At 32.2% G+C, this 25,098-nt stretch overlaps 2 protein-coding genes across 3 annotated transcripts in view; one reads left to right on the plus strand and one right to left on the minus strand.

The window, feature by feature from the left end:
• The window catches only part of LOC143058956 (solute carrier family 2, facilitated glucose transporter member 10-like), a 29,825-nt gene extending 21,073 nt beyond the window's left edge, over positions 1 to 8,752 (minus strand). The window contains exons 1-2 of one of the 2 annotated variants that reach the window (XM_076232437.1): positions 8,664 to 8,752; positions 3,348 to 3,414 (exon numbers count right to left, since the gene is read on the minus strand). In XM_076232437.1, coding sequence (XP_076088552.1) covers positions 3,348 to 3,366 — 19 coding nt within the window. In that variant the 5' untranslated portion in view covers positions 3,367 to 3,414; positions 8,664 to 8,752. Of the gene's footprint in view, positions 1 to 805; positions 1,010 to 3,347; positions 3,415 to 8,663 lie in introns of those variants that run through there. The other variant, XM_076232443.1, reaches the window with a different exon arrangement.
• A 177-nt stretch (positions 8,753 to 8,929) lies between these two features.
• Positions 8,930 to 25,098, plus strand: part of LOC143058970 (N-acetyltaurine hydrolase-like) — a 34,359-nt gene continuing 18,190 nt past the window's right edge. The window contains exons 1-7 of the mRNA XM_076232457.1: positions 8,930 to 9,038; positions 16,145 to 16,307; positions 17,621 to 17,693; positions 19,248 to 19,359; positions 19,757 to 19,909; positions 20,229 to 20,393; positions 22,765 to 22,982. Of these exons, the coding sequence (XP_076088572.1) occupies positions 9,023 to 9,038; positions 16,145 to 16,307; positions 17,621 to 17,693; positions 19,248 to 19,359; positions 19,757 to 19,909; positions 20,229 to 20,393; positions 22,765 to 22,982 (900 nt within the window). The 5' untranslated portion in view covers positions 8,930 to 9,022. The remainder of the gene's footprint in view (positions 9,039 to 16,144; positions 16,308 to 17,620; positions 17,694 to 19,247; positions 19,360 to 19,756; positions 19,910 to 20,228; positions 20,394 to 22,764; positions 22,983 to 25,098) is intronic.

The raw sequence follows: 25,098 nt of genomic DNA on the forward strand, positions 1-25,098 counted from the left end.
TGACATGCATCAAAGATAAATACAATAACATTAACAATACCAATTTTTCTCCACCAGATCAGCATTTCGACAATGAGTGTCTCTTCAGTAATGCTCTAAAATATTTGAAAATCAAAAGCTTATATTAAATAGTATGTTTAACCATTGAACAGATTTTATTAATTCTATTTTCATGATTATTTTAAAGTTAAACACACGTTATTAGTTTATTTGACTTTAAGTAGTAATTTCTATTCATTATCATTAAACAGAAATCATAAAGTAACATCTGTGTGTTGAATAAGGAAATTCAATAGTTCAATATTTCAGTACAGATCATTGTCTTATATATTGTACTGGTAATTTTTAATACTTGCACATGCAAACCAAGCCCAGGCATAATACTAAATATATTTGCTAAAACTAATTACTTTGATTTACTCTATATGTTTATCAACTGAATGCAGTATTATTTGTGAAAGACAAAAATTATTTGTTTGGTGGAAAGAGGTTGGTATAAGAGTGAATTCTAATTAAGGAATAAGGTATGGTCCTTAATAAACATTTAGAAAGAATTAAAGAATTATAAATCTTTTCATTTTTGGTGCCAACTTATAGTGCCTATCATTCCTTCTCTATTAGAGAAAGCATTTGTTTTAAACATGTTTTATCCAATTGTTTTTCTTTTACAAACAAATGTATCACCAGTTACTATTATTAAATAATCACAAAAGACTTGAATTATGCAATTTTTAGGTTAGTTAAATAAACCTTGAAAATGTGAGTATGTTAAATAAGAAAAGAGTATGTAACATAAGTTCTATACCTTCCTCAAACTCTTTGTCCTTCATTGTCGTTTAGATATTATCACAGTGAATTTATTCATTATCATTTTTACAGATCTCCTAAATGGATCGTAAACGTGGAAAACAAATTACAGGTATAAGGCTGATTACATTTCATCATCAAGTTTGTTTCCATTGTATTTTATCACAATTTTTGTCATCTTTAAAAACAAGTTTTAGTACCAATTTACACTTGTCAAATGAATATCACCCTATCTACTACCGGTTTTACTTTCAATATAATTTCCCCTCCGATTTAATTTTGGTCTTTATCTTTATTAAACATGATCTAAATGTAAATAGAATAAAATCAATAAGAACCAACAAATAAATCATTCAGGTAAAATTTGGACGAAAAGAATGTTTTATAAGAAAGCTGATATTTTCATAAAGGAAACTTAATCTGACTTAATTCTTCAATGGATACTTCAAGATTCACATGCAATCTAAACCTGTCATACACAAAATTATTAACTTTAATTCATATGAATTGATGTGATATAAAAAAAGAAGATGTGGTATGATTGCCAATAAGACAACTCTCCACAAGAGACCAAGAGATGCATGCATTATTATCTAGCTAATCACATTTTCCTTTATAGGGTTACATTCTATAGAAGATGTTTTTAAAAATAAATGATTCCATCAACAGAAAAAATATGCCAGTAAGCTATTCAGACTGTCATATTGCATATTTCCCACATTAGACAAGACTAGAAACTCTAGTTTTAATATGATTTTAAAAGAACCGATGGGGTAAAGATTTATTTTTTAATTACTAATGTAATTTGTGTGGTAATATATATATAAGCAGATATAATTTTTATCTGCACTTGAAATATAGGATGTATATATTATGTTGGTTTTTGACTGCATTATGGTGCACTAGAAAATTGTCTCTTATATCAATCGGAAATGTCATTTGCTATGCCATGAGAACTCATGGGAAAAAACATGACAACCAAAAATAAAGAATTTTTTAGTCCATTAGGCTATGAAAAATCTTTATTTGGCTTGAGAGGTGTGAATTAAATCTATGTCAACTAATAAGCTGCCAAATAAACTGGTGAACTTAATAAAAGAATATCAATTATAGACATGAGTGAACAAATGATAAACTTTTTAGTAAAGAATTAAAGCTTCGAGTAGTTTCTCTACTGGAGATTTGGCTGATTTAACTGTTGGCCAGACACATCAGATCATTTTTTAGTGAATAACAACAGTCTGGAGTATCTTACAACAATAGTAAAATACTTTCTCTCTAACACTAAATGTACATGCATATGGCCATCTCAGAATTTAAGTTTTGTCTTGTATAAATAATTGCCCTGCAGTATCCAAAGAAAGTTCAAACTTATTAGTTACTGGTCAAGATGAAGAGAAGCTAAGTTAATGTTGAACTTAATTTTATTAAGACAAATTTTCTGATCTGGACTAAGTAAAATATATTGTTCAACAAAATTTATATAAAATTTATATAAACTTATAAAAAGTAAAATTTATATGTTTTAAATCTTTTCAAAAACACTTTTAAAAATCCTTTCTTAAACCTACATGAAAATGTAGAATAAATAAAAAGATGTAGTATGATTGTCAATGAGACAACTTTCCACCAAAGCAATAATGGAGTGGATGTAAGTAATTATAGGTATCTGTACGACCTGAAAAGTTCATGTTAATAAATGAGAGGGGAGACAACTCAAATAAAATAAAGTCTGTCAGGAAATAAACAAGCAGATTGTTGCTATCTTGTCAACCTGTACATGATTAACATCATAAAAAAACATTCAAAATTAAAATATCTAAACCATACCCAAAACAAAATGTACCAAGTTTTTTATCTATGGGCCATATATTTGTATTAGCCATAAAGGGAAGAGCTACCACCAGATGCATATCTTGTAAAGCAGATGTATATTATCAATAATTCTAATTAAATCTTAAAAGTAAACGAGGAACGTAATTACATACCAGTAAACCATACTAAAAATAGTAAACATTCTAAAATACATTTCATTGTTTGTAAAACATTAGTTCAAGTGACAATGGCATGTTCATATTTTATACGACTGAAATGGGTCCTTTTATTGAACACCAAAAAGGTATTGAAACTATACCTTAATTTTTTAATATACATGTATATAAAATTGTTCTGCTTATTGCACATTTCTCTTACATTATTTTTCTCTAAACGTTTTGTAGTTAATTGGAATCCACTGTATTTTATTGCTGTGTTAATAAGATTAATGCTGATTATGCAAAGATGTTCATGCCTAATTTCCTTAGTGTTTGAATACAATTATACACTTATTAGAAAATTGTATTTTAGGTTTTAACAAGAATGTGTCCAAAGTACAGAAAACATAGTGATCCTCTACTATCTTAGGTGGGGCATAAAAACTGTACAGAAAAGAAGTATTGTTATTTTTTTTGGTTATAACATCCTGAACATGTTAATGTGATTAATGGTTAGTCAGTATGTGAGTGCTCATCTTGTACCTATCAATAGATTATCAAGCTTACCTTGTGACTCTTCTGCCATCCTTGATAGAGGTCAAGGACAACCTCTTTTTGTCCTATATCACATTGCCTAAAATATAAACATATTAAACTTATTAAACCCTGATGAAACAAGAATGTGTCCACAGTACACGGATGCCCCACTCGCACTATCATTTTCTATGTTTAGTGGACCGTGAAATTGGAATAAATTCTCTAATTTGGCATTAAAATTAGAATGATCTTATCAAAGGAAACATGTATACTAAGTTTCAAGTTGATTGGACTTCTACTTTATCAAAAACTACCTTGACCAAAAACTTTAACCTGAAGTTTGCACTATCATTTTCTATGTTCAGTGAACCGTAAAATTGGGGTCAAAACTATAACTTGGCATTTAAATTAGAAAGATCATATCATAGGGCACATGTATACTAAGTTCCAAGTTAATTGGACTTCAACTTCATCAAAAACTACCTTGACCAAAAACTTTAACCTGAAATTTGCACTATCATTTTCTATGTTCAGTGAACTGTAAAATTGGGGTCAAAACTATAATTTGGCATTTAAATTAGAAAGATCATATCATAGGGCACATGTATACTAAGTTTCAAGTTGATTGGACTTCAACTTCATCAAAAACTACCTTGACCAAAAACTTTAACCTGAAGCGGGACAGACGGACGAACGGACGAACGGACGAACGAACAGACGGACGAACGGACGCACAGACCAGAAAACATAATGCCCCTCTACTATCGTAGGTGGGGCATAAAAATGAGATTTGGGGTATTAACATAACAACTAAGCAAAAGCCCCATCCATAGATTATGTTTGTGTCAGAAAATAAATTGCAACTGATTTTTATCTCTTTATTCTGAAATCTCCTTCATTTTTCAATTCTATATAGAATTTTTGTTCAGTGACCATGGCAACCAATTTTGTAACTTTACTATCCAAGTATTTGTGTCTTGAATAAATTTCTGGAAATTTTCATAGGGGTAGGATGTAAACTACTGCTCAATGCACTATGTTTTTTGCATCTCAGAAGTAGTGGTGTATCCACGGGGGGGTTACTTCCTATTATTGGGTATACGGGGATGTGCCAAAAATATGGGTCATAATTTTGCGAGATTTTATATAAAAATGACCCTCCTTTTTAATGACATCCTATATTAAAATGCATTTATGTTTGATAACTGTATATTGATTTGGGGTATGATCTACATATCATATATAAATATGCACCAAACGATGTCAATTCATATATAAAAACTTAAGGGTAGCTGGTATATTTATGAATTATGAGTGATGATGAGTTAGTGCTTATATAAGCATGGGTCATATTTTAAATATTGTATATAAGTATAGGTCATTCTTTCTTAAATATTTATATAACTATAGGTACTGAATTTCAGTGAATGTTATATTAAAATGGGTACGTTTTTTGAGGCAAAAAATGGCACATCCCTACCAAAAAAATATCGAAGTTACCCCCCCCCCCCCCCGTGGGTGTATCAGTACAACATATGAATGAACTAAAAAATCAGTTGAAAAAAGCTTTTCTCATCACATAAGGGTTTTGATGGCACAAATTCAATTTTTACTCAAAAAAAAAACCCAAAACAGTCAATAATGACATCTAAAAGGTGCACTGAGTTGGGAATCTTAAGTATCAAAATATTACCTCCCTTGTAAAAATTGAAAACTTTATCTTTTCACCATTTGTTCTGTTTTAGCAAAGACTCTTTCAATAGTAATTTCCAAAAAAGTTCTTGCAAAAAGTTCCAACTAGATGTCATTGAGATGGGAGGCATCTCTGTGGGCCTGCTGTAAATAATGTGTGGTAATTTTTTTTTATCTTTACATTAGGACATAAGGTGTTGGCTAATATACATGTCGAGTATAAAGTATAAAATTATAACAATTCTCTAAATAAAGAAAGGACACAATTTTTTATGGACAGCCTAATTGAAGGACAGATTTATCACTATAGGGTGACCCTCAGGGCCCTAATAAAAATGACTTTAAATAAAAAAAATCCATACAATGTTATCATTTCCCTCCTAGCAAAGACAAGTAAAATTGGTTTAAATGTTGCGCTGCGAATAAATTTCAGGAGTAACATTATTTACAGGTATCAAAATTGTCTAGGGGGCATGGGGAGGGCACACACTTGAAGACATCAATATAGTGGAACTTAAAGTCAGTTAAGAATAATACTAGCACCTTTTCATTCATAGGCCAGTTCCAGGATACGGTTTTCAGACGAATCTGTCATGTAACTTCCATCACCACATGAAAAAAAAGAATGTAGGACAGAAAGTCACAGGACAAAAAGTCATGGACAAAGAGTCACGGACAAAAAGTCACAGGACAAAAAGTCACAATTCATTTTTTCTGATTATTTTCTTTGAATAAAAACCGCTTATTTCTACAAAATTATTTTTGTATTTTTCTTGAACTATTGTATATAAACCAACTTTGTTAACAAAATTTATCAAAAAAATATCAAAGATGATCAAATAATTGTTAAAAAAAACAAAATGTCAAAGTGGTTTGGCACTTAAATGGCTTCATGGTGCCAAGAAATATATCTTTTGCCTGATTAAAATTAAATAAATCTTGATTTTTCAAGTATAATGACACATTTCCTAAACTTTAATATGAATATATGTATGAAAAAGTAAATATTTAAAAATATTTCTCTTATATATTCAAACAATTGTCAACAAATTATTTGTGACTTTTTGTCCTGTGACTTTTTGTCCTATCAAATTTGTGACTTTATGTCCTGTGACTCTCTGTCCGTTTACCGAAAAAATGTATGCATCATCATTTCAAACACATATTGAGCAAACAGGTGAAAAAGTATTTGGGAAATAAAAATCTAATGAGATGGTCACTCTCTCAGGCCTCTTTCAGTCCAACAGTAATCAAAATATCGAACTTTCGGAACATAAATTATTTCTATAATACCCTACAGAAATGACAGAACTTTAGGAAGTGCTTGAAACTTTTGATAGAGCAGGGATACAGGCATGACAGGCACACCTTCTATCTGGTAAATGATGTCATAAAGGTGTGCGAAGTTGACGATTATTTTCAGTGAAAGACACGATTCCAGATATGGCGTTTTGAAAGACTATTTCTTGAATCATGTCTTTTACCAGGAAAAGATCTTCGAATTCCCACCCATTCTAAACATCATTTACCAGATAGAAAGCATACTGTATCCATATCAGTCGACTGGCAAAAATCTCACAATCAGCATAAATACATATCAGTCGACTGGCAAAAATCTCAAATGCTGTTTGTCAGTAACTTCGACATATATTCCCAGTGAAAACAATTTAAATAAACGTTTAATAAACAATAAATCAAAATTAAACTACATGGGGGGTCATTCGGGATATTCCCACTCAGGGGCACCCAAAGGGTATCCTGTCCACAAGTACCTGTGGTGCAGGGTAGTGACTACCCTGCAGAATGACGATTCTGAAAGTGCTTGAAACTTAAATAGAACAGGATACAGTATGCTTTCTATCTGGTAAATGATGTTTAGAATGGGTGGGAATTCGAAGATCTTTTCCTGGTAAAAGACATGATTCAAGAAATAGTCTTTCAATACGCCATATCTGGAATCGTGTCTTTCACTGAAAATAATCGTCAACTTCGCACACCTTTATGACATCATTTACCAGATAGAAGGTGTGCCTGTCATGCCTGTATCCCTGCTCTATCAAAAGTTTCAAGCACTTCCTAAAGTTCTGTCATTTCTGTAGGGTATTATAGAAATAATTTATGTTCCGAAAGTTCGATATTTTGATTACTGTTGGACTGAAAGAGGCCTGAGAGAGTGACCATCTCATTAGATTTTTATTTCCCAAATACTTTTTCACCTGTTTGCTCAATATGTGTTTGAAATGATGATGCATACATTTTTTCGGTAAACGGACAGAGAGTCACAGGACATAAAGTCACAAATTTGATAGGACAAAAAGTCACAGGACAAAAAGTCACAAATAATTTGTTGACAATTGTTTGAATATATAAGAGAAATATTTTTAAATATTTACTTTTTCATACATATATTCATATTAAAGTTTAGGAAATGTGTCATTATACTTGAAAAATCAAGATTTATTTAATTTTAACAAGTAAATGGGTTAACATTGTAAAACAATGCCTGTACCAAGTCAGGAATATGACAGTTCTTGTCCATTCGTTTTTGATGCGTTTTGTTATTTGATTTTGCCATGTGATTATGGACTTTCCGAATTGATTTTCCTCTGAGTTCAGTATTTTTGTGATTTTACTTTTTAATACTTTTAATTTAAAATATCACATAAATAGTATCCAACAAAGAATCTATGACCAGGCTTATCAAATTATGAATTGTTCTATCAATAAATGTGAAAAATTAAATTTCTTTTGTCATACTAAAAGAATTAGAAAAAGGCCCCCATATATTGATATATGTAAATTCAAAACCGACCGATCAGTTTTCAGTAAATTTAAACTAAGTGCGCATTCCCTAGCAATTGAAAGAGGGCGTTATACCAACATTGAAAGAAATAAACGCATTTGCTTATCCTGTAACAGACAAGAAATTGAGGATGAATACCATTTCTTCTCAATCTGTCCATGCTATAAATCATTAAGGGATACCTATATACAAAATATTAATAAAAATCTTAATTTCAATTTTATTAAATTGCAGTCCACTATAACACTAAATCATTTGACTGTACTTTTAAATAGCAGTCTACCAGTCATTATAAAAATCACCATAAAGTATATTAATGATTGTCTTTTATTAAGAACATCTGTGTAACTTTGTTTAATATGCAACCTAATTTTTGTTTGTGTTCTTTTTTATAATTGTTCATGAACATTAACAATGTGTAAACTGTTGATATTTATAGCCTTTTTCTTCTTCGCTGTGAATACCACTGTCACTCTAATATAATTATAATTAATTAACTATTGTCAGTTTATTGTTTTAATTTTGTATGCCATAACCATTTAATGTAAATGTGTTTGTGCGAATAAAATATTGTCTATTGTCTATTGTCTATTGTATGAAGTCTAGACTCATATGAATAAAGGATCAAGTGGCGAAGAAGAACACACTTGATTCCAATAGGTATGAAGATCTGTACTTTGAGAAACAACTGTTTTATGCAAATTTAACGAAATATGTTGTGAATTAAAAAAATCAATCAACCTTTTTGGACATTTTTTGTTGTTGCTTGTATAACTATTAGATTGTTTTGTACAACATATAATAAAATCTTTAAGCTAAAATAAATATACGCATAACAGAAGCAAACTTACCTATTTCGGTTACCTCTTTGACTGCTGTTGTATTTAGAGATACAAATATAGTTTGGGACGTGCAGGACGTTCTGACTCTTCTTTTCGGTCATAGGCAGTATTTTTTTAATTGCGACAATCTTCAAGTTTAAATAATATATAAATAATCAAGCTGTGTTATCTTATTCTATGGTGAATTATTGAATTTTGAAACTTTCTTTTGTATTTATATAAAAAATAGTGTCAATAATTTTCTCTACCACATTTCGATTTTGCGACAATAAAAGTGAAACTAGACTTATGTCCCTTGAAACCAGGCGCCTGGAAAAGTCCTACTAACAAATATTTTCTTTTGGTTGAAAGGTTATTTAGAGGAAAACATGAAAATTCAGACTGGTAGCTACCTTTTTATAACAATATATCCACATTTGCATCATATTCTTTCCAGTCACTTTCTTGCAAAGAAGGGGGCGGGGCAGGTGAAAAGCAAAATGTAACTTCAATAAACTTGTATCAATGATAATGGTCAAGTTGTTACAAGCCATACTATGGAGTGAGATACCTTAAATCTCTATGCAATTATATTTTTTAGTAAGGTATGAGGAAAATTTTAACACGTGTAAATATTCATATAGAATTCCATTGATGTCGAATTTCATGGCTAATAATGAAGTTTCCTATTGAAGAAACCCCCAATTTATTACAACTTATTTCAAAGCAATATCCCACAAACAAATAGTATGATTGCCTGAGTCTGAAAAAAATCACCTAATTGACACTAGAGCAATTTGATTGGGTAGAACGATTCAACAGGTTAGGAATAACCACCAATTGGTGGATTATACCTCAATTGACTATAATCCACCAATTGACATATAATGATATAGAACAATTGGTGTATAATTCTTTGTTTTTCAAAGCAAATTATTCCACCAAAATGGAGCATTGTTTTCTTAAAACCATATTATGGTATGAAAACTTGTCAAACATTCCTAGTTTAGTATAGTCACATAACATATTGCATTTACAGTGACTTGACTGTTAGTGTTGCTATTCACCAATTGCAACTCATTCAAAAGTTTGACCCAATTGCAATTTGTTTTATTAAATCAAATTGTTCAACTGGTCAAAAATTTGAACAAACTGTTCAGCCAAAATGTGAAAGTGCAAAGTGATAAAATAAATCATACTTACAATCCTATAAGTCTGTAACTCCACTGTATTGATGTAATTCCTAAATCAGTCTATCAATCTGTATAGTTATATTACAGCCATTACCATACTAAAGGTGAACTGTTTTATTTGAATTGCTATAAAAATGTCAAAACTAAGCTTTTATAGAGTTATTCTTTCGAAAAGTATTCTATATTTATAAGTATCACACATTATGTGAATAAAAACATTTCATATTCAGTAAAATATGTATGAAATAACAATATGCTTCCTTGGGGAGATAACCTTAAATACTATTCTTTTGAATAAAGACTTTTTGAAACCAAAAAGCGATTATCTCCCCTTCCTACAAACATATTGCAATTTCAAATATTTTACTGAATATGAAATGTTTTTATTCACATAGTGTGTGATTCTTATAAATATAGAATACTTTTCGAAAGAAAAACTCTATAAAAGCTTAGTTTTGACATTTTTATAGCAATTCAAAATAAAACAGTTCACCTTTAGTATGGTAATGGCAATAATATAACTATACAGATTGATAGACTGATCAATACAGTGGAGTTACAGACTCATAGGATTGTAAGTATGATTTATTTTATCACTTTGCACTTTCACATTTTGGCTGAACAGTTTGTTCAAATTTTTGACCAGTTGAACAATTTGATTTAATAAAACAAATTGCAATTGCGTCAAAATTTTGAATGAGTTGCAATTGGTGAATAGCAACACTAACAGTCAAGTCACTGTAATCAATAATTGTATTTGCAGTTTCTTCTATTGTTATCTTGTCAATTCTTGATTGGTAAATTAACCACTAATCACCTGTCAATGGGCATAAATACTGTGTGCAGTCAAGTGATCATGAGTACAACTCCACAGGTGAATGGAGCTCTTTGTTAATACCTGACTTTCATTATCAAAAGTCTATCATGGTCAAGAATACAAATGTTTCAACAAAAGAATTGTTGTACACATGCATTCTCAAGAGATGCAGCAGGCTTTGACAAAACTGAAACTTTTTGAGGACTCAATAAGGGTAATAAAATAGATTGCAAGTTGAAAAATCATGCTCCTATCTCACACTAGCATTTTATTACAAAAAAAACTGCATTATACGTCAATTGGTCTATACCCATATATGTCAATTGGTGGATTATACGTCAATTGAGGTATAATCCACCAATTGGTGGTTATTCCTGACCTGTTCAATGCATCACATGGTTTTGACGCCATTGGGAATTTTAATGTCCACATAAACAGACAGGGTCAGCAGCTTTAGTATGGAACAAAATGGTACATTCAGTGACTGAGAAACAATTGTGAGTAACCAAGCTTGACAATACACGGTAATAAAAAAAAGAAAAAAAATGTCCTTGAGGTGAACCACTAACCACCATTGCAGGATAATATAGTAACTTTTGGCAGTTTGCGATGAGCTCATTCATTTTTGTCGAGCCTGCAACTTTTGTTGCAGAAAGCTCGACAGGGATAGCGATGCGTCGGCGGCGGCGGTGGCGGCGGCGTTAGCTAACTTCTTAAAAGGTGTATATTTTAGAAGGTGAAAGACCTGGATGCTTCATACTTTGTATATAGATGCCTCATGTTACGAAGTTTCCGTCAGTCACATGTCCAATGTCCTTGACCTCATTTTCATGGTTCAGTGACCACTTGAAAAAAAAGTTCAGAATTTTTGTAATGTTGAATTCTGTCTTATTATAAGTAATAGGATAACTATATTTGGTATGTGCGTACCTTGCAAGGTCCTCATGCCCGTCAGACAGTTTTCACTTGACCTCGACCTCATTTCATGGATCAGTGAACAAGGTTAAGTTTTGGTGGTCAAGTCCATATCTCAGATACTATAAGCAATAGGGCTAGTATATTTGGTGTATGGAAGGACTGGAAGGTGTACATGTCCAACTGGCAGGTGTCATCTGACCTTGACCTCATTTTCATGGTTCAGTGGTTATAGTTAAGTTTTTGTGTTTTGGTCTGTTTTTCTCATACTTTATGCAATAGGTCTACTATATTTGTTGTATGGAATGATTGTAAGGTGTACATGTCTAGCGGGCAGATGTCATCTGACCTTGACCTCATTTTCATGGTTCAGTGGTCAAAGTTAAGTTTTTAAGTTTTGGTCTTTTTATCTAATATTATATGCCAAAGGTCAACTATATTTGGTGTATGGAAATATATTATGATCTATATGTCAGTCCCGCAGGTTTTATTTGACCATGACCTCAATTGCACGGTTCATTGCACAGTGTTAAGTTTTTGTGTTTTGGTCTATTTTTCTTAAACTATAAGTAATAGGTCTACTATATTTGTTGTATGGAAGCTTTGTTTGCTGTACATGTCTACCTGGCATGGTTCATCTGACCTTAACCTCATTTTCATGGTTCAGTGGTCTTTGTTTAGCTATCTTGGTTAATGATAAGTTTATGTGACAGTTGTTATAAAGCTTTATACTTAGGACTATCAACACAGTATCAATGATTAGTAAAGAAGGCGAGACATTTCAGTGTGTGCACTCTTGTGTTAATTCAATAATTGTTTTTTTTCCTCCCTAATTTAATCTGTTGTGGCTCATTATTAAAGTAAAGTTATAAGTCTACTGGTGTGGTGTAAGGCGACAATAGAAAGTAGAAATTTATATGCTGAGTATAAACCAATTGTCACAGTAGCATTGATATTTTGTGTCACATGAATTGTTTTTAGATTTTAGTATGTATATGCCACAGTACATTAACTTTTACAATATTGTACATAGATTAGTGCATTATTGTCATAATAACATGTGTTCCTTCAATGGTGTCCAAATGTATATAATATGGTGATGGAACAGTTCCCTGCACGTGTATAATAGTGAATTAGGCATTAGATTATTTCAAAGCTACTTGTACTTTAAATTGAGCATCTAGTTCGGAAAGCATCCTTGGCTAATAATTGGATGAGATTAGATGAGACAAACTGCCGCTGTGATAGATTTTAACTTGGTGGTGGGTAGGCCAGGCATAGTATTGTGGTGTTGCCAAATGAAACTTTTACCAACAGATCAGCCATAAGATTTTTATACGACCGCAAAATTTGAAAAATTTTTCGTCGTATATTGCCTTCACGTTGGCATCGTCGTCGTCGAATACTTTTAGTTTTCGCACTCTAACTTTAGTAAAAGTGAATGGAAATCTATGAAATTTTAACACAAGGTTTATGACCACAAAAGGAAGGTTGGTATTGATTTTGGGAGTTTTGGTCCCAACATTTTAGGAATTAGGGGCCAAAAAGGACCCAAATAAGCATTTTCTTGGTTTTCGCACTATAACTTTAGTTTAAGTTAATAGAAATCTATGAAATTTTGACACAAGGTTTATGACCACAAAAGAACGGTTGGGATTGATTTTGGGAGTTTTGGTTTCAACAGTTTAGGAATTAGGGGCCAAAAAAGGGCCCAAATAAGCATTATTCTTGGTTTTCGCACAATAACTTTAGTTTAAGTAAATAGAAATCAATGAAATTTAAACACAATGTTAATGACTACAAAAGGAAGGTTGGTATTGATTTTGGGAGTTTAGGTCCCAACAGTTTAGGAATTAGGGGCCAAAAAGGGACCCAAATAAGCATTTTTCTTGGTTTTCGCACCATAACGTTAGTATAAGTAAATAGAAATCTATGAAATTTAAACACAAGGTTTATGACCATAAAGGAAGGTTGGTATTGATTTTGGGAGTTTTGGTCCCAACAGAATAAGGGGCCCAAAGGGTCCAAAATTAAACTTTGTTTGATTTCATCCAAATTGAATAATTGGGGTTCTTTGATATGCCGAATCTAACTGTCATGACTGTGTATGTAGATTCTTAACTTTTGGTCCCGTTTTCAAATTGGTCTACATTAAGGTCCAAAGGGTCCAAAATTAAACTTAGTTTGATTTTGACAAAAAATGAATCAGTTAGGTTCTTTGATATGCTGAATCTAAAAATGTACTTAGATTCTTGATTATTGGCCCAGTTTTCAAGTTGGTCCAAATCGGGGTCCAAAATTAAACTTTGTTTGATTTCATCAAAAATTGAATAAATGGGGTTCTTTGATATACCAAATCTAACTGTGTATGTAGATTCTTCATTTTTGGTCCTGTTTTCAAATTGGTCTACACTAAAGTCCAAAGGGTCCAAAATTAAACTTAGTCTGATTTTAACAAAAATTGAAATCTTGGGGTTCTTTGATATGCTGAATCCAAAAATGTACTTAAATTTTTTATTATGGGCCCAGTTTTCAAGTTGGTCCAAATCAGGATCTAAGATTATTATATTAAGTATTGTGCAATAGCAAGTCTTTTCAATTGCACAGTATTGCACAATGGCAAGAAATATCTAATTGCACAATATTGTGAAATAGCAAATTTTTTTTTAATTAGAGTTATCTTTCTTTGTCCAGAATAGTAAGCAAGAAATATCTAATTGCAAAATATTGTGCAATAGCAAGATTTTTTTTTAATTGGAGTTATCTTTCTTTGTCCAGAATCAACTTAAATCTTTGTTATATACAATATACAATGTATATTCACTTTTTACTACCAACTGATAAATTAAAATAATCTTTACCATTCAGTGATAACAAGCAGTTTTTTTACATCTTAATATTTTATGATGTATTTAAATGAGTTAAGTTATTGTTGCAAACTCCATTAGAAATTTTAATTGAGATTAGTTTTGGAATAAGGGAAAGGGGGATGTGATTAAAAAAATTGGGTTCAATTTTTCTCATTTGAAATTTCATAAATAAAAAAGAAAATTTCTTCAAACATTTTTTTGAGAGGATTAATATTCAACAGCATAGTGAATTGCTCTAAGAGAAAACAAAAATTTTAAGTTCATTAGAACACATTCATTCTGTGTCAGAAACCTATGCTGTGTCAACTATTTAATCACAATCCAAATTTAGAGCTGAATCCAGCTTGAATGTTGTGTCCATACTTGCCCCAACCGTTCAGGGTTCAACCTCTGCGGTCGTATAAAGCTACGCCCTGTGGAGCATCTGGTTATAGACCGCAAAAATTTTAATTTTTCGTCGTCTATTGCTATCACGTTGGCGTCGTCGTCGTCCGAATACTTTTAGTTTTCGCACTCTAACTTTAGTAAAAATGAATAGAAATTGATGAAATTTTGACACAAGGTTTATGACCACAAAAGGAAGGTTGGGATTGATTTTGGGAGTTTTGGTCCCAACATTTTAGGAATTAGGGGCCAAAAAGGGCCCAAATAAGGTTTATGACCACAAAAGGAAGGTTGATATTGATTTTGGGAGTTTTGGTTCCAACAGTTTAGGAATTAGGGGCCAAAAAAGGGCCCAAATAAGCATTATTCTTGGTTTTCGCACAATAACTTTAGTATAAGTAAATAGATATCAGTTAAATTTTAACACAAGGTTTATGACCACAAAAGGAAGGTTGGGATTGATTTTGGGAGTTGAGGTCCCAACAGTTTAGGAATTAGGGGCCAAAAAGGGGCCCAAATAAGCATTATTCTTGGTTTTCGCACCATAACTTAAGTATAAGTAAATAGAAATCTATGAAATTTAAACACAAGGTTTATGACCATAAAAGGAAGGTTGTGTTTGATTTTGGGAGTTTTGATCCCAACAGTTTAGGAATAAGGGGCCCAAAGGGTCCAAAATTGAACTTTGTTTAATTTCATCAAAAATTGAATAATTGGGGTTCTTTGATATGCTAAATCTAACTGTGTATGTAGATTCTTAATTTTTGGTCCCGTTTTCAAATTGGTCTACATTAAGGTCCAAAGGGTCCAAAATTAAACTTAGTTTGATTTTAACAAAAATTGAATCCTTGGGGTTCTTTAATATGTTGAATCTAAAAATGAACTTAGATAAAAAGAAAATTTCTTCAAACATTTTTTTGAGAGGATTAATATTCAACAGCATAGTGAATTGCTCAAAGGCAAAAAAAATTTTTTAAGTTCATTAGACCACATTCATTCTGTGTCAGAAACCTATGCTGTGTCAACTATTTAATCACAATCCAAATTTAGAGCTGTATCCAGCTTGAATGCTGTGTCCATACTTGCCCCAACCGTTCAGGGTTCAACCTCTGCGGTCGTATAAAGCTGCGCCCTGCGGAGCATCTGGTTATATATTTTTAACATTAAATGTGCAAAATTGTCAATAGGCATCTTTCATTTATGTTATTTGAAAAGTCTTTAGTTGAATACTTGTACATTAATATTTAAGTACTTCCTATATATTTTGCAAATGACCATCGCATAAACTTAAATGGGATATTAGTTTTTAAGTCTTGTTTGTTTTTATTTTAGTTCTAGGACCAATAGATCCCAGCTCAGCAGGACTGGTTCTTCCACATGAACATCTCTCTATTGCTGCTGGGGTTTTAGGTGTCAAAAATAAAGATGAACGATTTAAGGATTATGAGAATGCAGCTGTTGCCATGGATACTTTGTGGTGGATAAATCAGAATCCGTATGGATATTAAGGTTTCACCCTATTATTAATCAGATGTGAACATGATGAAGGTTAGGGTAATTGGAAATGTAATAATTGCATGAATTAGAAAATGAATGTTTAATGTTTTACTGAAGTTGAAAATATTTACCTGCATTTTTTGTGTATTTTTTTTTCATATATATTTTATGCATTTCAAATTAAATTAGCAAGAATAAACCATATGAAACCACATGCAACAGTAAGACTAATATAAATGTATTATGTTTCTGATCTTCAATGAAAGAGAAAGACTTAAAAGACAGAAAATCTGCACCATAAGAACTTTTGATGAACATAATTTTTTCTGTTATAAATCTACTGCTTTTATCTTCAGTTATTAATTGGCATAATAATCTCTTAACAACCTTCATGGATTCATTTATATGGATGTTTGCTTCTGATGTTGTACAGGTTCTCTAATATTCTGTAACCACTCTACCTAAATCCTAAGCAATAATTAATCAACCTCAATATGTTTAATAATATATTTTAGAAGATTACATTTACCTTTTTTATATATAAGGTTTTGCTGAAAGTTCAGTTATAAAATCGAAAAAAAGAAATGAGGAATTTGTCAAAGAGATAACAACATGACCAAAAGGCAGAAAACAGCTGACCAATGTGTTTTCAACACAGCGAGAAAGATATATTTGGATATTTTCAATAGGATGAATACCAAGGTCAATGTTCACATGTGAAAATGTTTTAAATTTTATATGTCAAATCTTATTGAAACAAAGATAAGAAAATGTTAATGTAATTTATAATTAATTATATATGAGCTTAATAGGGCAAAATATCTCAGAGATTTTTCTTGATTAACATAAGTCATCTGTCTGATTTCTATTGTCCTGCGCCAACTTTTTCCAATACACATTCTATAATTCTATTGCAACTAAATATTCTTAGATAGTCCCAATTTCAAGTGTGCAATATTCATGCAATACAGAGCTGCTGTTGAAAAATGAGGAAAAATGTACACAAATTGGTTGCTTGCATTATATTATATGTTGTGTCTGCATTCTCTCGTGGCCATGGCCATTTAGGAAAGAATGTATGAGTATTGCACAAAAAAAGAAGTCAATGAGTGATGTATGTGAAAACTCATATTAGAATAAGGAATGCTCAAATACACACAGATACCATATTCCATGAAGCTCATATTTGGTGTCCTGAAAAAAATAGCAACAAAAATTTCATTGGTTTGACAAATTAATTTTTGTGATTGATTATACAAGCATGGTAATAAATGCTGGTCCTAATGTCTTGATTTATTTGATGTTTTATAGATACAGTAATATCCCTAATTTACAACAGTGTGAAGAACATGAAGCTGTCATAGAAGAATTAAAGTTTTTTAAGGTAAAGTACAATTACAAGGAAAGGTGGCTGTGTATCATTTCAGCCAATACTAGTCATTCCTGTCTAACAAAAAGAAAACAATAAGAAGATGTGTTAAGAATACCAATTAGACAGCTATCCACCGATGACCAAACAGAGAAAATGGAATTTTATGTCACCTCCTTCCACAATGAGCAACCTTATACAGGAAGGAAGCTAAAAAGGCCCTGGCAAACATTTCTAAAGAGAAAATAAACATCCTCATTTATGCTAAGAAAAATTAGTGTAAACAGCAAAAAACTAGTACCACTGACTTGGGACAATCACAAAAAAAAATAAACAGGTATAAACATATGTGTTATGTTGGAGTTTGCTATAAACATATTTTTCATGTTTGTGTTCACTATAAACATATTTGTCATGTTTGTGTCCGCTTTAAACATATGTGTCATGTTTGTGTCTGCTTTAAACATATGTGTCATGTTTGTGCCCGCTTTTTAAACATATTTGTTATGTTTGTGCCCGCTTTAAACATATTTGTCATGTTTGTGTCCGCTTTAAACATATTTGTCATGTTTGTGCCCGCTTTAAACATATTTGTCATGTTTGTGTCCGCTTTAAACATATTTGTCATGTCTGTGCCCGCTTTAAACATATTTGTCATGTTCGTGTCCGCTTTAAACATATTTGTCATGTTCGTGTCCGCTTTCAGAATATGTGTCATGTTCGTGTCCGCTTTAAACACATGTGTCATGTTCATGTCCGCTTTAAACATATGTGTCATGTTCGTGCCCGCTTTAAACATATGTGTCATGTTTGTGCCCGCTTTAAACATATGTGTCATGTTTGTGTCCGCTTTAAACATATGTGTCATGTTCGTGCCCGCTTTAAACAAATTTGTCATGTTCGTGTCCGCTTTAAACATATTTGTCATGTTTGTGCCCACTTTAAACATATGTGTCATGTTTGTGGTTGCTATAAACATATTTGTCATGTTTGTGCCCGCATTAAACATATTTTTTTGTCTGTGGTTGCTATAAACATATTTGCCATGTTTGTGCCCGCTTTAAACATATTTGTCATGTTTTTGGTCGCTATAAGCATATTTGTGAGTGCTCTATCCTTCCCTCAATTGGGATATTGTTGTATCAGCAGACTATAAGGATAAACTAAAACTAATTTGAAAAGATTTGATTCATCAGATTTGCACAGAGCAAAAAGCACAACTAACAAAATGACAAAACAAACAAAGTAATGATCTAAGAGTACTCACACTTTCTGGAAGACCAAATTTTCTCAGACTTAAATATCAATCGGTACAGATTTTGTATAAAAATGTCATAAACTGAGAAAAGCATGACCTAATGCAATAAAAATCGACAGGTTGCAGGTAATAGCTGTTCATAACTTTATAGCAAGCATACATAGTTATTAAGTTTGATTCATTTGAAACAACCCTCTACCCAATTTTCACTTTTCTATTGCATATTAATAACTGAAAACTGACACAGTTGAGGATGTGTTCAACTTTATTTTGCTACATTGCTGATTGATGAAATGTATTTTATTTTACAGAAGTATGGAGGTGGTACAATGGTAGACAATACTAATCTTGGTATTAGTAGAGATGTAAACTTTCTAAAACTGGCTTCAGAGAAAACAGGTGTCAACATAGTAGCTGGAACAGGTATAGTATTGACAATACTAATCTTGGTATAAGTAGAGGTATAAACTTTCTGAAACAGGCTTCAGAGAAAACAGGTGTCAACATAGTGGCTGGAACAGGTATAGTATTGACAATACTAATCTTGGTAAAAGTAGAGATATAAACTTTCTAAAACAGGCTTCGTAGAAAACAGGAGTCAATTTGGTCTTCAGAAAGTGTGAGTCAACATAGAAGCTGAAACAGGTACACTATTCATAGATAAAAAATAAGTCATTTGGCAATAGACTAATAAGATGTGAAGTTGCTCATTACAAAGCCTATTTAGATTGGTTTTTCAATAGTCCAGAATTTACATTTAAACACAAAGAATACAATATGGCCCAGACTGTCAAGTAAAAATACACTTTCTTGTTTTTAGGGTATTATGTAGAAAGTTCCAGACCAGAAACAGTAAAGTTAACAGTAGAAGAAATGGCAACACATATGAAGAGAGAGTTACAAGATGGTTGTGATGGTTCTAGTATCAAATGTGGGGTGATAGGAGAGGTTGGGTGTAGTTGGCCCCTTTTACGTAAGTTTGATGAATATTTTGTATTGGATTCCTGTATCAATGTCTTAGAGTGATCAAATGTGATTGGTTACTCTTTATAAATAACAGAGAAAAAAATAAGCCTTTAGAATTTACCCTTGATATCAACTTGAATATTGCATGCATTGTGAATAGTTGTACAGATGTGTCAGCTGGTATTTCTAATGCATTGTCCTGTGTTTCTGTTTCTTCCCAATTATGCTGATAATTTAAATAATTAATGGTATTATATAAAGCATTATTATCCAAATCAGCTCATAAATTTACTATCCAAGAAAATACTTTATGATTTTCATTTCAGCGAGTGAGAAACGTGCATTACAAGCAGCAGCACAGGTGAATGTTGATATTGGTTGTCCAGTAATTATACATCCTGGCCGTGATGACAAGGCTCCACAAGAGATTGTTAGAGTGTACCAGGAGGCTGGAGGGAAAGTAGACAAACTTATCATGTCACACCTTGACAGTACGTTCTTATTTACTTATTTAAGTTCATCACAATTTGTACCAGTTGTCAAATTAAGATTTTAAAGATTAAGACTGTTCCAAACAACTGTAAATGATCGGTCAAAAGTATTCAGAATTCTAATGATTGTCTTTCGAACATATACAATGTATCAGTGTTCTCCCCAGACTGTTTTAGCACTATCACAATTTCCCGCTGTTCTATTGCAAATGCGTCGCTATATTTTCTTCATATTTTAATTTCCCGCTTATTTTTCACTTTGGATCACATGATCGACTGGTTTACTATTTCTGAATGAATTATTTCCGTGGTATTAAGTAACTCCTCTGGACCAGTCTAATAAATTTTACAAAATGGTGACTTTGAAAGATCAAAATAAACAGAGATTTCAACATTGACATCTATTTTTCTAATTAAAAGAACTGGAACACACCTGTGATATCGCGGCTCTGTGACTGAATTAAAGTATATAACTATGAGTAAGCCTTATTTTAGTATTGGTATTGTCATCTGATAAAGTCATGCCGATTATAAGATGCACAGTTTTATCTGCTTTCAAAATCTTTCTGTTTGAACCGGTCGACCTGGAACTTATCAATTATTGGTAAAACTAATTATTTTGAAAACAAAAGTTTCTTGAATGTAGTATTTTTTAATCAACAGCATTGTCCTATATTAGTTACAAATAAAGTTGAATACTTTGATTCGCTGTTTTACGTCATGCCCGCTAACAAATAGAAAACTGTACCTATACGCCTTATTTTAAGTCCAGAATTTTAGTATTCGTACTGTCATCTTAGAGAGTCTAACTGATTAAAATATTACAGTAGTGAACAATTTGACAATGATTAAATTTAATAGTGTCAACCCTGTGAATATGACCCGTGTATATAGCAAAATCCGAAATACACCGTTTGGTGGTGTGCCTGTCAGATGCGGAACATACAGATAAGGTAATTTTTAATCTTCACCATTGTTCTATATTGGCTATAAATAAAATTGAATTCTTCGATTTGTCGTTTTTACCCCATGACGGCTGACAAATTGGACCTCGTTATTTTAGTATTATAGATATAAAGAGGCATATATGAATGAAATGAGATGAAATAAAATTACTGCATTTCCCGACGACACTCAAACTTGTTTTAGGAACTTTGAAAACGATGATTTTAAAAACGATCAAACACAGGGGTTTGTTACAATTTGCCAGGTTTACTATCAAGACGAACCCTGAAAATGAGCAAGTCTTTGAAGTATTAATTATCACCTATATATATTCCAACTATTAAATAGTCAGCAATTCTACAGCTATGAATTTTACAATTTGAAAACAATTGAGAGGATATGATTAGAAAAACAAACCCCAAGCTGATACAACTTGAAAAATTCACTTTCTCGATGTCCAGCTTGGATGAAGCCATTTGAATATAATAAAACGTTAAGGTCAGAAAAATGAGAAAAATGTCAATTCCTGTCAAACATTGTAAGGTTAGCAGTACACTGCTACAGTAGGTTACAAAACCAAACACAGAAGCTGACAATGACTTTATTGTTGGTCCTACATGTTCTGCAACATCACCTGTTACTAAATGCTAAGAAATCTTCACATAGGCCCATCATGGAAAAAGACTTCTCCTTGGGTTTTATACACAGATAATATGAGGATTATATGAATTTACAATGGAGAAAAAAAGACTCTTCTTCTATATCCAGACAATAACATTAACAAGCAAAGGGGTAACTTCCATGAGCATGATGAGGACATCATTCATTACAAGAGAAAACATCAATAGCATAATATAAGAAAAAAACATAACATATCAATTACAAACAAACCGTGCTCTGCAACAAAGTTACTGAAAATTGTCGAAAATTATGTGCTTACCACAGAGCTATCCAAAAATCCTAGGGAGAACACTGTAAAACAGTATTGTAAAGATTTGACAAGATTTTCATGCTCAAGAGGTCAAATTATTCTCTATATAGACTAATGGAAAAGAAAGGATATGGGATATCATCCATGACACAAAATTTGAAAAGTTGCTGTATTAGCTATAATATATCAACCTGAATATCAACCAATTCCCTACAATATTTTAGATTTGGTTTAAATTGCACCTTCAGTCTGCATAAGAGTTAATTATTATATGTTGATAGAAAAATGCCTGAATTTTTGAATCACTTTCAAAAAGCTAACCTCTGAGAATAATGAAACAATATCACAAAGAAAATTTATTTGAGTCAGAGCGAATAATTTGGTCATTGCATGGTAATGGTTAAAAGTTATAATATATGTAAATACAAAAAAGATATTGCTTTTTACAAATATTGCTATAATTGCATCATCTGCTTTATCTTTTTCTTTATCTAGGAACTTTTCTGAGTGAAGATAAATTAGTTGAATTTGCAGCTCTTGGTTGTTATTGTGAGTTTGATCTTTTTGGTATTGAGTTAACTCATTATCAACAAAAAGAGTCAGTGGATATGCCTGGTGATGCAATTAGAATCAAGTCAATAAAGTCCCTCATCAATAGCGGTTATGAAGACAAAATTACCATTTCTCAGGACATCCACACAAAGCATAGAATGGTAAGTTATCATTAGACAAAGTAACATTTGGAGTTAGTAGATTATATCATATATAGGGGGTCTCATTGGGGGGTTTTGATCCCGGATCCCGCTTACTGTTTTGTCAGATTCTCGTATCCTGCTTACACTATGTATGTAAGCAATTCTCATTTTTGTCGAGCCTGCAACTTTTGTTGCAGAAAGCTCAACATAGGGATTGTGATCTGGCGGCAGCCGCGGCGGTGTTAGTTAACTTTTTTAAAGCTTTATATTTTAGAAGGTGGAAGACCTGGATGCTTCATACTTTGTATATAGATGCCTCATGTTACGAAGTTTCCGTCAGTCACATGTCAAATGTCCTTGACCTCATTTTCATGGTTAAGTGACCACTTGAAAAAAAAGTTCATATTTTTTGTAATGTTGAATTCTCTCTTATTATAAGTAATAGGATAATTATACCCCCGCTTTAAAAAAGGGGGGTATACTGTTTTACCTCTGTCTGTCAGTCCGTCAGTCCGTCCGTCAGTCCGTCCATCAGTCCGTCCGTCCATCAGTCCGTCAGTCAGTCCGTCCCATGAAACTTTCGTCACATTTTTCTCAGGAACTACACATCCACCCTTTCTTTAATTTGGTATCAACATTTATATATGTTAGCCATACCGTGTGATGCGTTTTCAGATTCATCACTTGACAACTTCCTGTTTACCGAACACTTGTATGATTTTACACATGATAGCCAAGTTGAAAATTTTCGTCACATTTTTCTCAGGAACTACACATCCACCCTTTCTGTAATTTGGTATCAACATTTATATATGTTAGCCATACCGTGTGATGCGTTTTCAGATTCATCACTTGACAACTTCCTGTTTACCGAACACTTGTATGATTTTACACATGATAGCCAAGTTGAAAATTTTCGTCACATTTTTCTCAGCAACTACAATACAAGGATTTCTGAAATTTAATTTCAGGATTTATATAAGTCAGCTATACCATGTGATGCGTTTTCAGATTCATCACTCGACAACTTCCTGTTTACCGAACACTTGTATGATTTTACACTGATAGCAAAGTTGAAAATTTTCGTCACATTTTTCTCAGGAACTACAATACAAGGATTTCTGAAATTTGGTTTCAGGATTTATATAAGTCAGCTATACCGTGTGATGCGTTTTCAGATTCATCACTTGACAACTTCCTGTTTACCGAACACTTGCATATTTTTACACTATTAATATTATCCACTTGCGGCGGGGGTATCATCAGTGAGCAGTAGCTCGCAGTTTCACTTGTTATATTTGGTATGTGCGTACCTTGCAAGGTCCTCATGCCAATCAGACAGTTTTCACTTGACCTCGACCTCATTTCATGGATCAGTGAACAAGGTTAAGTTTTGGTGGTCAAGTCCATATCTCAGATACTATAAGCAATAGGGCTAGTATATTCGGTGTATGGAAGGACTGTAAGGTGTACATGTCCAACTGGCAGGTTTCATCTGACCTTGACCTCATTTTCATGGTTCAGTGGTTATAGTTAAGTTTTTGTGTTTTGGTCTGTTTTTCTCATACTTTATGTAATATATCTACTATATTTGTTGTATGGAATGATTGTAAGGTGTACATGTCCAGCGGTCAGATGTCATCTGACCTTGACCTCATTTTCATGGTTAAGTGGTCAAAGTTAAGTTTTAGAGTTTTGGTCTTTTTAACTAATACTATATGCCATAGGTCAACTATATATGGTGTATGGAAATATTTCATGATCTATATGTCAGTCGCGCAGGTTTTATTTGACATCGACCTCATTTTCACGGTTCATTGCTCAGTGTTAAGTTTTTGTGTTTTGGTCTTTTTTTCTTAAACTATAAGTAATAAGTCAACTATATTTGTTGTATGGAAGCTTTGTTAGCTGTACATGTCCGCCTTGCATGGTTCATCTGACCTTGACCTCATTTTCATAGTTCATTGGTCTTTGTTTAGTTATGTTGGTTAAAGTTAAGTTTATGTGACAGTTTTTAATAAAGCTTTATACTTAGGACTATCAACATAATATCAATGATTAGTAAAGAAGGCGAGACATTTCAGCGCATGCACTCTTGTTTTCTAATTTCCTGTGTCCCGCTAGCCTTCAAATC

Source organism: Mytilus galloprovincialis, chromosome 1 (genome assembly GCF_965363235.1).
Source record: "Mytilus galloprovincialis chromosome 1, xbMytGall1.hap1.1, whole genome shotgun sequence".
NCBI classification, from domain to species: Eukaryota; Metazoa; Mollusca; class Bivalvia; order Mytilida; family Mytilidae; genus Mytilus; species Mytilus galloprovincialis.